The sequence below is a fragment of the Apteryx rowi genome, unplaced genomic scaffold, assembly GCF_003343035.1.
Source record: "Apteryx rowi isolate R43461 unplaced genomic scaffold, aptRow1 scaffold_976, whole genome shotgun sequence".
NCBI lineage: Eukaryota > Metazoa > Chordata > Aves > Apterygiformes > Apterygidae > Apteryx > Apteryx rowi.
This window is the reverse complement of record NW_020451289.1, coordinates 133,109-148,263: the sequence shown is the minus strand read 5'-3', so window position 1 is coordinate 148,263 and position 15,155 is coordinate 133,109. Positions and strand designations below refer to the sequence as shown.

At 38.7% G+C, this 15,155-nt stretch overlaps 1 protein-coding gene across 3 annotated transcripts in view; it reads right to left on the bottom strand.

Moving 5' to 3' along the window:
* The window catches only part of RB1 (RB transcriptional corepressor 1), an 83,156-nt gene extending 68,172 nt beyond the window's left edge, over window positions 1–14,984 (bottom strand). For all 3 annotated transcript variants that reach the window (XR_003251783.1, XM_026054951.1, XM_026054950.1), the window contains exons 1-5: window positions 14,827–14,984; window positions 14,625–14,742; window positions 4,861–4,973; window positions 2,221–2,355; window positions 202–240 (exon numbers count right to left, since the gene is read on the bottom strand). Coding sequence is in view for 2 of the 3 variants with exons in the window: in XM_026054951.1 (XP_025910736.1) it covers window positions 202–240; window positions 2,221–2,355; window positions 4,861–4,973; window positions 14,625–14,742; window positions 14,827–14,969 (548 nt within the window). In the remaining variant the exon portion in view is untranslated. The remainder of the gene's footprint in view (window positions 1–201; window positions 241–2,220; window positions 2,356–4,860; window positions 4,974–14,624; window positions 14,743–14,826) is intronic.
* Between the last annotated feature and the right edge of the window lie 171 nt (window positions 14,985–15,155).

The following is a 15,155-nucleotide window of genomic DNA, read 5'->3' as shown; positions in this document are numbered from 1 at the left end:
ATCCTTCATGGAGGAAGTGATCAAATATACATCACTTCTGCAGCTTTCATCATCTGTCACTGAAATTCAAAGTCCCCACTAAATCTAAATTAAACACATGACATACTATGACTTAGGTCAATCTTAATGGGTTAAAAGATAAAATACTAACACATTTTAGTTCTTATCTTAACACACACAATTTAGGAAAGGCAAACTTACTCACTACTGGGTTGCTCCACATAAATAAGGCCACAAGTCCTAGAAAATAAAAATAAATTATTTTTAAACACTCTTCTGAAAGCAAACAGTATAGTATGTTTGACTTCAATGTAGTAAAAAAAGATGCCAGTTCTCAGAACGTTATTCTAACTTTAAAAGATTCTTGGAAAATAGGTTAGCAGACCAACTACAACCCTGCTAGAGCTGAAGTAATGTTATTACTTGAGTGCTTATGTCAAAGCTTGACTAAGAAAACAACTTAAATTTGATATAATACATGGTGCCATTATTTTCTTCCAGAAAGACAGGATTTGTGCATACATTATTCTTCAGTGGCTTGTAAAGCACAGCAAAATATGTGCTACAACTGCTCAGAACACTTTTAAAATGATCTTTCATGCACTTTTACTCTTTCTGCAATGTCACTGCAAGTCTTATGATACCTGATGTTTCTAGGTGGATATCATTTCAAGAAACAAATTCAGGTTATTCAAAAACAAAACAAAAAACCCCAATGTCAAGCCCTTCTGGTTGAAAAATCTGTTATTGCAATTCAACCATAACAGTGCAGAAACAGGAAAAAAGGACATTTTCAAAAATAAAGATTTTTTAAAAGCTAGATTCAAATTCTGAACAGCTGAAGTTGGCTGTATTTTTTTAATATGCCTTCAAAACTTGCCTCAATTCCTTCCCTTAGTGATACAATGAACAAAAAAAATTTTGAAAAAACAAACTAGTGAAGAAGGACTAGAAGAGGGAAAAACAAAACATGCACATTTAAATATGGAATGACATTTCAGTCGTCCAGAAAATACTTGCAATGAATAAACACTAAATATTTACAACTTTCATATAAGTTTATAGCTTTAAGACAACTATAAACTTTACAGAATATTGCAATACACATGACTCAAGCTAATGGGAAGCATGATTGGACTTTGAAAAGAAAAACAAAACTGGCATTGCATTTGGGTCTTGATTCTATGAACTACCAACGGGTGATCTGCTATCCCTTTCAAGAGCCATTTCAGGGATATTCGAGAGCCCTTCCAGAGTTTAGGAAGCAAAATGTTATATTGGTTCAAATTCATACAGCTGAAAAATACCATAGCATACAGAATGATGCTCCAACATTTAATAACGTGAAACAGTTTCTACAGATATATGTTATGGAGAACTTCATAGACTGATTAAAATTGCTTCAGAGCATACTAGGTCTCACCAATGTGCATCTTATGTTAATACGCATCAGCATGTTAAAGGATCAAAAGCCTTCATCATCTCTCTCTTCAGATTCAAGCATATAAAGCTTGGCAGCTCACCATTTTGGAGCAACAGCAACTCAAAAAAGCATTCTTTTGAAAATCTCATGATTTTTAAGCAACATGTAGAAAGCTCTCAGCACTCTGCCATAAGCACATTCAGTTTATCCCATACAAAGAAAAGAATGCCCCTCTGTTTTGATTGTATAATCAGCTACAGCACTTGGGAAGGTTTATCTTGGTTACAATTGAGAACTGCTAATAGAGCAGTCCTTACAACATCCCTAGAGTCTGGAACACACATCCCTCAGTTACAGGGCTGGCCCAGGGGATATATCATATTGTTTGTGCTTTTCTTCCCCAAGTTCCTTACAAAGCAACTTTTGGATCAGATTTTTTTTTTTTGGGGGGGGGGGGGGATGGAAAGTCCATTCAATAGAAATACTACTTAGTTAGTAAAACAATCCTTCTTATGTCTGTAAAAAGCTTAAAGGGACTTGCCTTTGCTAGCACCCTTTGCTGTGCTACTCTTATTTGTATTGCAACAACGGGATTATTCAACAAAGCACTAAGCTATAGAGCAGCATTTAAGATGTGTTTATTCAGCACATGTAAACAGTTCCATTTAACTGATTTGTAAATATTAGTGCACAGAGTTTAAATGGGCACTTCTCATATATAATTTGAAAATCTAAATACATAAATGTAGACAGGCACAAAAAATTCATCATTTCAAGATGAAAAGTATGTATACTACCTTTCAAACTTGTGATATAGTGCAAGTAATACATCATATTTCTTTTTCAGCCTTGATACAGTGCTATCAACTTTAGTGCTTACAGTATCCATGTTAACATCCACCTCTTTCAGAAACTGAAAAAACGTGTATACACTGCAAAAAAAAGAAAGAAAGAARGGAAAAAATGATGGATTATCATAACTGAGAATGCCTATTCTGCAACATTTTTTTAAATAAATGTCCTACTTGACTAGACTTCAGAATATTCTTACTAAAACTAACAGTGAATGAGAAGCTTGCTTTGGGAAACACTCTTAGCCCCATGTATCACCTTTACATTTTACAGATTTAGGAATACTATTCACTAGAGGTACAGGTCTCCAGTGATATGGGTTCTACTACAGACAGAATTTTCCTGGCTAGCACGAATGTCTTTGGAAGTCAGAATTTGCAGACTAGACACATCTTTCTCCCTTGCTCTGCCAGTAAAGCCACAAATAACCCACAGGGAATTCTTGACTCTTCTGTTCTAGCTAAAAATTCTACTTTAAAAATGTTCTCTCTACTCTAAGAACATGAATGTTGGCTTCATCCATGCTAAAAAGTGACCTCGGAATAAGATGAAATGAATACATTGAATTCTATGGAATTTCAAGTCTTTTCAACAAGTATTTGGGGCAAGATCGAAGGACATCCCCCACCCTTAGGAAATACTATTGTAAAGGGGACCAAAGCTTTCCCTACTCATCTGTGTAATATTATGGTCATAAAGTATTTTGCTGTTTTTGTTCATTAGTAAAATGAGCAGATTATTAAAAATTAAGGAGGAGGAAGCGATCAAGTATATTTTGATCCTTAATCAGAATATGTTATTTTGAGAGYTATGTTTGTCAGATTAAAAACAGAACACAGTCTCAAAACCACTCAAATTCTTTCACTGTGGAATGAAAAATCCTCTCCAGTGTGGCCCTAGAGGGAAAGGTGACTGGTAGAAATCTCTGCCAGATTGACATTATAACTGATGAAAAGCCCAGGGCTAACAAGCAATGGAGCATTGCTAAAAATCAAAACCATCAGAAGTAATAGCTTACTCTTTGAAACCCCAAGGGAAAAGTCTCCTTCAGTTTTCTGTATAAGTTGGTCTGGCTGAATGTTTTCTGTACCAGAGTGGAACATACTGAACATCACTGTACAAGCATAATTAGATTTCATCCAAGCAGTTCCAAGTTAGTCAAGTCTGAAGAGGCTAAGTCCAAGTACAGGACCTGACCACTGTTCTGGGAGACCACGTGAGGTAGAAGAGGCATGGAGAAGTCTGATCATAACTGATGACTTCAAGTAACAGATTTTTCTGGCCCAAGTCTGAATTATCAAGATGATGTGCCTTATTCTGCCTTAGCCTCCTTAGCACTCTCAATATTACATATGAAGAGAAAGGGAATCTGCACGTGACCCCCTACAGCAGGCTGTCTAGTCCCTATTGTAGTTTTCCCATTTGTGTAATATGGTCTACAGAAGTGAAGTTCCCCCTACCCCAAATTCCCTTGTACATCGTATTACAGAGACAAGGAAGGAATGGAACGGCTTGGTATGATCTCATACGAAATGCCCAGCTCCCACAGATGTATGCCATGGCTTCAGCCATGGCAACACCATAGCAATGCACTAAGCTGCTGACAAATGCCAGGCAATGATACAGTGCTTTGCAACATCAGAAGACTTGACTCATGCACATGCTGTCTACGCAGGGTAGAGTTATTAGACAGATGGTACCCGAACTGCGTTCCTTAGATGAACTTTAGCATACACCTATTGTTGTTGCCACCTACATTTACATTAAAGACAAATACTTTTCCAGTAGTCTTCATTTCTCTATTGTGCAGTATCACAGAATCACAGAATGGTTGAGGTTGGAAGGGACCTCTGGAGATCATCTAGTCCAACCCCCCTGCTCAAGCAGGGTCACCTAGAGCACATTGCACAGGATTGCATCCAGGAGTGTTTTGAATATCTCCAGAGAAGGAGACTCCACCACCTCTCTGAGCAACCTGTTCCAATGCTCTGTCACCCTCACAGTGAAGAAGTTTTTCCTCATGTTCAGATGGAAGAGTATGAACTTAGTATTCACTAAGTATGAACTTAGTGAATATAAAAATACACCAGTAACAATCACCTAGCAAAAAGCATTTAAAAAGACACAAAATCTAGATTGGTTAGGTTAGAAATGAGCAGCATGCTGGCAAATTAATGAAGAGTAAGATTTTTTTTTTTTTCCAGCTCTTGCTTTAGCATGAGCCTAATGCTGGCAAAAAGATTTTGCAGGAAATCTTGATGCAGGGAAAGAACAGAGAATATTTTAAGTGTAATTTATACCAGGTTAAATTGATGAAAACTTGATTTAACAAGTATCACAAAATTAACACAATACAAACATAAGCCAATCAGTTGAAGCAAACTTAAAATATCATTGCTCCCTCAACTAAAATATAACAAGATTCCTAGTTTACTAAAATATTCAATAAACTAATTCCCATAAGCAACCTTCACTTTAAATCAACTAGCCTGATACAAAAATTCACACTTAAAAAAAAAGTGCTCTCTTTATAAGAACGCTGACTATTTAGTTGTTGAAATTTCGAATCACACAGAAAAACTTACCTTATGTTTATACTCTTCAAAAGCTCTGTGAAAGTGAATGTCATTTCATCCAAGTCAATTGATGCAATAAAGATACAGACTCCCCAAGTTTCCTTTTTCTTTTTGTTATAAGCCTTTTATAAAAAGAGAAAACGTTTTTTATTTCTTTTATATAATACAAGTAGGTAGTATATAGAGAACATTAATATTTCAAAACTAAACTAGAAACAGTAAAACAAAAGACCCTCAAGCTAACATTCAGCTATGATATCCAATTATTTGATAAGTGAAAACTGTTAGAAATTTTACAATGCAGATGAAAGGCCAAGCACTTTAATTCTTATTCCCACAGCRTGGGATCAATTTTACCTGTACACTTCAGCAGTAATGCTTTAAAATAGAAACTTTGCTCCCACTGAAAGTTTATGCAAAGCAGAAGCCTTTTTTTTTTTTATTTATTAATGTTCATTAAAACCACATGCGAATCAGGCTTTCAAAATAAGAGTCATTTAAAGAGACTATGTAGAAGTTGAGTCAGTGCTCTCATTAAGAACTACCTGAGGGGAACCCAAGATCTCTTTCCCTACGCAGACCTCATCATTCAACTGATCTCTCATTGTTAGAACAAGAGCAAAATTTGATCATAACAAGACGCTGCAGGTTAGGGAATCAGGAGGGATGGATTTGTTCTGAGAAAGAAGGTAGCCATAAGACAAAGAAACATAAAAACATTAGAAGGACAATAAAGAAATACTCATGAACTGTTTTCTATGTCTAGATCTCAATTAGTTACCACCGCTGAACCACAATGACGTCTCTTTGTTTAGTAAAGCATGATAGTAACAAACACCTTCAGACATTTTCCTAGCATACATGCACATTTAAGATATCTATCTACACTATTATTTCTGCTGCTTGTAAGTACAGTACAAGTTGTAACTGATCATTCTTCATCACAGAAAAGCAACACAATAGAGATGTGTCATCTACATGGAGTTCACTCCTAATGATTCACAACCTAATCATTTGGAGATGGCCAGGATTCAACTGCAATTACAGTACCTTTCCACCAAAACATGTGCCTGAATAGAAAATCTCTAGAAAGAGCAATGTTTTGCAGCCGCACAGAAAAAAATCCCAAGTACATATTCTACAGGTTTTGGAAACAAAGCTATTYTGAAGACAGGACCAGGGGTGGTTGGAGCCCTGCAACACGCCTAAAACAGCTAACTCATGAAATATTCTTAGAATGTTTTGCACCCTCGTTGATAAACTCTGATGATACCTAGGCCCACAGCCCCTTCTGAAAAGGAGCAGCGCTTAAGTGTGTCTCTCAACAGTTCTATCCAGTTCAGATATGTACATCCTCTACCAGACAGACGTCGCAAAATAAAGATTCCCTAGGAACGAGTGAATCAGCGTGCACAGAATACAGAAACGCACATAAAATCAATTCCCACTGGGCATTCTGCAAGCTTAGGTAACGTCTACAGTGTTAATGTAGAGCCAGGGAGAGAGTGAGCTGAAACACTGAACTCATGCTCTTCTATGCTGCTTAATTATAGCCCCCTCCCTGGCCTTTTTTTCCCCTCCTCCTTTTTTCCCTTCCCCAGTCATTTCATCTAGCTGCCTCCCAGCCAGTACCTACACAAAGCACAGAGGACAGGTCACTCCAGAAAGCGCTCTCGAAAGGCAATACAAATGAGATTGCAACAGATCTGGCTCCCTCCATCTTGTGCTGTCTTCCAACGCTACCCCCAAAGGCTTTGCATCATCAAGCACCCATTCAGACCCTTGCTGGAGGCAGCACATGTCCTCAGTTTCATACTGTAAAAGCACTATTTTGGCAGGCTGCAACACAGCTCTCATGTTGTTTCTGCCACTTGAAACAGAACCCTCCCGCAAGTAACAATGTGTATTAACGTCACCAGAGCACCACATAGGACCCAGAGGAAAACTAAGGCCAAGTGCTAACTGATGTAGTTGCACAGCTAGTTTATTCTAGAGGGGACTAAGATATGAGTCAGCCCACAAAACTTGGTCTTGGAGCAAGGGATCAGTCTCTTGCCCTCCCATTCAGCAGCTTGCCGTGCCCATAAACGATACACAAACAATTTCACTAACATAAAACCCTAGTCAATCAGGGCCTGTCATGAAGACCTGACTGTCTCCTCCTTTCAAACTGAAATAATAACTTAAAAAAAAAAAAAAATCACGCTTCATCAACAGGGCTTCAAGCTAACAAAGCTTTTACAATTGCTCTGCTCCCTTCTTGGGACTAGTGTTTATATATAAAGATGACTGGCTGGGGCCCTCCTTCAGAGGATGAGGAGTTCTATTGGTTTTTGCACTGATTAGTTGAGAGTTACAGTCTAGACTTGAATGTTAAAACAACCAACTACAAAATATGATATTGAATACATAAAGCCACCTTCAACAATGTAGAAACTGCCAGTTACTTAAGTTACTATGTTCTTCCCATATTCCTGTTTGAGTTTTTCTATGAAACGTGGCATATTTACAGCAGAAAGTAATTTTTAAGGAACCTCATAACAGACTGAGGTACCTTTGATAATGCTTAAAGGAATATATATCAAATAGTCTGTTGTTGTTGTCATCACAGACCCTCATCTTTTAGATGTTTTATGTACAATTGTGTACCACCAGCAATCTAAAGATGAGGCAGACAAAAATTTGTCCTTGAGGAGATTTTTACACAGTTCAAAGGCTTTGTTAAGAGATAAGTTCCCACAGTTGGACAATTTCAACAACCTTTTGCTGACAGGTACAACAAGCTACCAGGCACATGAAGAAAATGTCTTTCAATATGGAAAATGTTTTGTTTTGTTTTGTTTTCCCCTGCAGTAATGTCTGTGACTGTAAAAAAATCGTAGAACATCAAGAATAACTCATCAGCTACTGGCAAGAAGGATGACTATTCACTTACTCAGGTCAACACTGCCACTGGAATTGTTTGATCTTGTTGTTTATTAAACAAGTCCCCCTCACCTCATGCTCCTACGCACATAGATCATAACTTTGTTCTATAAACAATGTCCCATAGGGCCAGAGGACTTGATGCTAAGAAGTGGAGTAATTTTTCTTAGTTTGTTGCCTATCCAAGCAAGCTCAATATAAGCTTAGGTCCATACTGGATAGGTACATACAGGATAAACGCCTGAAGGTTATAGCAAAGGTCTATTTGGTAAGAACAAGGTCTGTTTCTCTAAGAATGATCTTTAATCGCCTTATCAAACCTGCACAGTTCCAGAAAGGAGCCTCAGAGGCAGCCTTTCAGTCCACTGGATTCAAACCATTGCAGTGAGTCAAAGTTCTAGTATCATATATCCCCCATATCCACTACTGGCATTGCAGGTTGTTTTTGGGCATCTTCCCCTCAGCTAGATAGAAAATGCTAAATGATTACTAGCCTAACAAAAAAGTACACAGAACCCAGGGTAAATTAATACATTATGAATTTTGTCTAGTAGCAAAGAAAAGGTGAGCAGTAGCTGAGTGTGCCCTTCCTCTAATGCCAACTGAGTGAGGGAGAAGAGGAAACATGCAAGAACACTGGACTGGGCCTATCCTATCAGATACTGCTGGTTAAAACAGTCAAAAATGCAGATAAACTCAGAAAATAAGACTATCTGCACATACCTATGGATGAAGATTTTAATGAGGTTCATACATAAAACAAACATAGTGGGTAGGCRAAGGAGGGGAGAAAAGAGAAGAAAAGAACTTCTTGTTACATCATATTCCTCAGTACTCTCCTCTCCATATTCACAAAGTTTATAGACRTTTTCCAAGTCATTTCCTATACAAAAGTTTAAAGCTGACAGGAGAACAAAATGCAGCAGCATCACTCAATTCAAATATTTTGACAATGTCATACCTTCAGGGCAGCCAGTCCTATGACACAAATCAACAGTTCGTTTAGAATTAAAGCCAGACAATTTCATCCCAAACAGACTTGAGGGCATGGAAGGAGGTGCAACACAGATTTATTGCCAGAAACCCATTTTTGAGAGTTTTCTTACTGGCTGCAGTCTTGTTGATACAAGATCTTGTTGATACAGCACCGCTACAGAAAATGGGAAGGACAACGACTCAACGTTTCAATTCTTGGCTGTCTGTCAGTTCAAATAAGGCGATTTCCAGTAGCCTTATGTCAGCTTATCATGAATTAAAACCTATCAATCCCCAACTCAAAGATTATTTAGCACCTAAGATACTATATGGATTTTTTTTAATTTTTGTAGGACTTTGGAGAACCAGTGTTCTAACTCCTCGCAGTACAGGTCAGTTCAGTTGAATCAATTTAGCTTTCTGTAGAACAAAACAAACAAACAAACAAACAAAAACCCCGAAAAAAACCACACTCTTAGCAACTCTTCCAAAAATATTATTTATTCCTCATTCAAGAGCTACTAATATTATTTTACCTACTTTTAGCAGATCATCACAGAATCACAGAATGGTTCAGCTTCCCTAAGTCTAGTGAAAACAACCTGGAGGAATCATAAGCTTAAAATGCTCATGAAACTGAATTACTGCAAAACAGAATCCTTGCCTCTCTTCTTTCCACGTGTTCTTGCAAAACACTAAAAGCACCAACAGCAATAACCTCTCTACCTCAAGAGGATCTCCAGTGCTAAAACAGATATGAGGGGACAGTAACYGAAAATTTCAGTTCTAGTTTGCAAGTTAACAGATGTTTGTTATCAGTGTTGACAGAATAATAGTTTTAATGATAGCCTACAAGAGTGATCCAGCAATAGAAACTTAAAATGATGTTGCGCTGAAGAAGGTCAAGAGAAAGGTACAGAAATAGACCTATAGGAGAAGCTTTCTAGAAAAGCAGAAAGTAAAAAATGTACCTATCTACATATAAGAAATTCTGTGTAAAGACAGATCCTCTACTTTTCAGCAATGACAGTTTCAAATTTTCTATTGAATGTTATTTGGAATGGAAGATTACTATTAATAATTAACAGATTAAATGAAATTCAAATATAATACTAGCTAAAAGTAATGGAAATCAGTGGAAGTCACTGAATTTATAAAAGCAGTTCTTCTGAGACAAAAATTTTCTATTACACTTTTCTTGTATATATCTAGATTGGAAGGGACATCAATCTTTCCAAGACAGGCAGAAGATGACTAAAAGAAAAACTGTACGCCAGGGAACTATACTTTTAAAGTGCAAGGGCACAATACACACATGCAATGGATCAGCTGATAAGGCACTGAATACCACCAGCAAGAGACCACAATGACGATTTAAGCTTGCTTCAGGACTTTCAGCAGCTTTCTTTTTTTGTTTTGCTTAAACTAGAGTAAATGTATATTCATCTTCTTGTTGCCCAATAGTTCAGTTCATATTCAGAGCTTTATCAGTTCCTACAAGATCTGTAATTCTGCCCATCCAGCCAATGTTTCAGTGGATTCAGGTTTGGTTTGGCTGCAGTTACATAAGTAAAAGATAAAGCTCCATTCAGAAAAGACTTTTTATTAGCTCGTGTATGTTTAATGCTTTTGCCAAAAGCAAGAAGCCTCTGCATGTCTTTTAATGTGAAAAGTAGGTGGCTTACCAACTAAAATGTTTGTTCTTTTTCATAAAGAACTACAACCAAAGGAACTGCTTTAACTTAAATATGAAAGTTTACAAGTTTGGAACATTTGACCTACTGATCACCAATTTATGTGTCTGTATAAAGCAATCTGCTATGTTTAAGAATTTATTCTTTGCTCCATTTAAGCTGCAGTTTGTCTTTTTAAGGTTTTGTCACTAAGAACTCAGTACAATTCTCGCGTGACCCAAGTGCTCTGCAATATCCACACGCCAGCATAAGTCACCAGTTGGAGAGAATTTCAGAAATTGAGTAACATGAACCATCAGAAACAAGGAAAGATGACAAGCACCTTCAGATACAAGGAACTTTCTGAAAAAGAAAAGGCAGTAATACATTCTTATGTTCATGGGGCATAGGACAACCACCACTGACTTGAATTATAACACAGAAACAGACTAGTCACTTAGGAAAAAAATCATAGTGATGGAAATCTAAACTAGAAAGGACTAAATAGGGATACTGCAAATCTTTCATCATTATTTTTTTTTAATAGGGGGTTAGACAGGCACCTGGCAAAAACAGCTTAGGAATTCATGAGTCTAAAGAGCTAAGCTTTAGCAGGAAAACAGAGTAGACCACATTTCTCAAGCAGTATGATAAACAGCAAACAGAAAATGAAGCCCCTACCTAGGCACCACACGCAACGGCAACATAAGCTGCTGAGGTTGAAACACCCCAGACCCTATGCATCCAGGGCCTTTCCAGATTCCAGTTTCTATCAGTTTCTTAAGCTACTTCCATTTTCTTGGCAGAAGTTTGGTTCCAATTTTGTCAACATGCGGTCTCTTCCTTATATTGGTTCTTTCCAATATATGAAGTAATAATTCACTTCAGTTTCTTCTTCCTGCTTACATTACCTGATATTTTATTTCAGATTGTCATTTTGCCGTTCTTTGCCCAAACAGTATCAGAACATAATGAATGTCCTGAACTTTTTGCTAGTAGCGTAGATATTGCTTCCAGGACCTCTCCTGCCCTTTCTTACACCAGCAATCACACACTGCTCAAAGTACATTAGCAATTTCACTAAATCTGTTTACTCCATTTAGAGTTTACAGGCACTATTGATTCATAACACATATTTCAGGATAGTTACAAAAAAAAATTAGAAAACAAGTGTCCCCACATGGTCACATAAGCAGGCATCAGAGCCAGTTTTCTAGTTTTCAACAACTATCAGCGTGAAGAGCTTTGGAATTAAGACAGTAAAAAATACAACTCTAAAAAAAGCATTTTGTTTGCCTAAGTAGTTTGGTTTACTAACCAAGTGAAATGACAGAAGGAAAAAGGTCTCTATATGACACTAATGTAAAGGTTCTAATTTACATATACATTTTCACGTTTACAATAAAGTTGTGCTGATGTTCACCACATATAAAAATAATTTAAAGATAAAACATCTGCCTGGTCACACATCAGATGCCTTCTTTCACACCATACACCAACAATGTTGATGCAGTACTGTATTTCTGGAGCCAGTGTTTTGGATTTTGTCTCAGAGGTTTTTGGTTATGATTTTTTTGGTAGTACAAGTGTAATTAAACTCTGTTTGTCACAGAAGAAACCTTTAATATTCTCCAATTAAGAAGGAAAACGCTGTCATACTTAAACAGCTGTAATGCTCTGAACAATTTCTCTTTGTAGATTTTACTTTCCAAACTAAGTCAGCCTTATTTTCCGGAAAGACAGCACAACTACTTCTCTTTCCATAACAAGCCCTGAAACCCTTCTCCTCCTACACACCTCTCATAGGGGTTCAGCTGTCTGTTTTAAGGATTCAAGGGCCAGCTCTGGTAGGGCCCAGCGGCATAACCTTGGCTCAAATTGCTGAGGAAACTGATAAGCTGTAATAGAGCTGTAAGAAAGTCCATAGCATGGAGCCATGCAAGATAAGAAAGGGAAAATTAGAGAGGTAGGAAAACGAGTAGCTCAAGGACTCAAAAGAAAAAACATCAACATGAAAAAGTGTAACATCTTAAAGGAAAAAAACAGCGAGTCAGACAGTTTTGGTGGTGTCAGTGGATTCAGCGGATGATGGCACTGAAGATTTATTTCAGGGAGCAGGAGCTACCAATCCTTCTCCTCCCAGCTGATGCCTGCCTGACCAGCAAAGACTYGGAAAGTCTTTAAAGTCACTAACTAATCGTTCAGCAAGGATATATCAGGCGTTCAGACTAGGTTCAAGCCCACGTTTGCACCCTGAATCTCTGCCAGTTCACACAGTATCCTATATCTGGGATACTACATCAAGTCCCCTCTGTACCATCAGAGACATGGCAGGGAGGATTCGGAGATGAACCAGGGAGCACAGGCCAGTGTGACAGGGAAAATGAGATGCTCAGGTCTTCAGTGCTCTGTAAACAGGCTGAGAATCATGGTCATTATCTGACAACTCTTCTTAATCAACAGTCTGATGATTTAACCTTCCTAAAGTCAAATTAGCTATGAGATGAAACAGAAGTGTTCTGGCAGGCATTTGTTTTGATTTGTGTCCTGCTATTTTCCTTTTCACTTTAGAACAGAAAGCAGCTATGTAAGCAACTTCTCCTGTTCCATTTCAGAATTAAACAGGTCAGCACTGAACAGCTGGTGCTTGCCAGGCAAACACAGGGACAGCCCCTTAAGCACATTATCTTTTCCCCAGAGGAGAAAGGAGCGAGTAGTTTAGGCAACAGCCTCCAGAGTCCTCACAACCCGAATCAGAAAGCCAGTTCGTCACACTGAGGGGGCCCTGTCCCCCATGACAACAGCTTGACTTGGAAGGAGAAGCAGCTATCAGCCAGGCTGTTAATTTGACTTCACACTCAAATAAGGCCTGCACCGATCTCAGCTAGAAGTAGCAACTCCAGTGCCTGCCAGGTTCCCGAGGAGACATATGCTTGCCAGTTTCCTCATTTTGACACCTTGATGACACGTCAGAACGTTTTTGAGGCCAATGTCCAGGACATGGCCACCACATAATGCAGACCTTTTCCTACACATTGAAAGGCTCTTCAGCTAGGCCTCGATTGTACGTTAATTACAAGACAATAAATATTAGTCAAATGTCTTAATAAAGGTCTAGTCATTGCCCTGTTCTGAATCCTAAATGAGATCTTCAGATACCGAAAAGGAGGGTTTCAAATGCTCTGTGTCTTATCTAGCCACCTCCAGGTAGTGAGCAGTAACTGAAATTTGCACAACTATACTGAAAACCCTCTTGGCTTTTTCACTGAATAGGACTAACTACTCCTGTTTCAGTTCACAGAGAAGCTTGACTCTGCTTTGGAGTAAATGTTCCCTGAGGACACCCAGGGCCAGAAATTATATTTTTTTACTGCAAGAGTTGTACATAGTCTTTCTCCAACACTATTACCGTACTGTGTTGTAAAACTCACAAATGCACCAAGAGCTGGTTTAAAACCACAGGTAATGAGATATTACTAGCAACAGCGTAACTGTGACAGGTCAGTTCAAGTTGCAGAAGACTAAGCAGAAGTCACAACAAAAACATGGATGCTAGCCCACATTAGACCTCAGACTGGGACTAACACCCAAGCTGGGTATTTTAAATCTAATTCAGGTCTGTAAAATGAAGCTTCAGTCATGATTTAATTGTACCGTAGCTGTTCTCTGAGTCAACTTGTTCAGCCAGCAGTAATACACTGAGCAAAGAAATGAAGAGAGGGCATAACATTTAAACATGCCCAGTGACTAACTTTGAATGAAAATACCTCAGTCATAACTACATACAGATTAACATTAGCTTGCAGTGAAAAAAAAAAAAAGTAGTTTAACATACCAACATCCCTTGATCTGTAATAATTTTGTCCAGACCCTTTCCGCAACCTCATTAAGGGGAGCGGGTGGAGTGAAATACACACATGACCTGTACAAAACTGGTTCAGACATAACCTAAAAGTCTATACTTTTATTGGACTATGTTAACAAAAAGGCAAAGGTATATAAACCATTTTATACAGACATGTACACAGTAACATCTGACTTCAGTGTAGCTGCACTTGGGGGGAAAAAAAGTGACATTGCACCAGCCTCAGCTGCAAGTCAGCCGGCCCCCAGTCAAGCAAAGCTACAGCTGAATATTTGAACTCAGATACAGGACAGTTATTACAATATAATAATGAGCTACAGATACCGGATACTCACTAGAGATCCGTCTACAGATGATAAGCTCTCATATGTCTTCCAAGCTCTCTCTTTCACATTGTTTGATACTTTCAGAACATCACAGAGTACAASAAAGTCAGTTTCTCCGATTTCAAGCCTAAGAAAAAGGGGAAAATATTATTCATGGTGCAACACACCAATTTACATAACTACACACCTAACAGGGGTTACAAAATATTACAACGGAGTGACTTGACGCACCACCTTCTGGCAAGGCCATTCTGCTCTGCAAGCCACGGAGGGAAGAAAAATAACCCCTGGGCACGTATATTGAGAACTCAAGACAGCGCAACAACAGGAAGCCGGAGCCGGGTAGATACACATGGAGACACGTTAGCCACGCTAACGGCCTGATAAACTTCGCCTTTTCCCCTTCCCTCCCCTCCCCACGGGCGCCCCGCCGAGGGAGGGAGGGAGGACGCGTTACTCGCGGCGCCGGCGGCCTAGCCCGAGGCCCAGCGCGGCCGCGGGCAGGCACGTCCCCCCCGAGACCCCGCCGGGGCCCGGCCC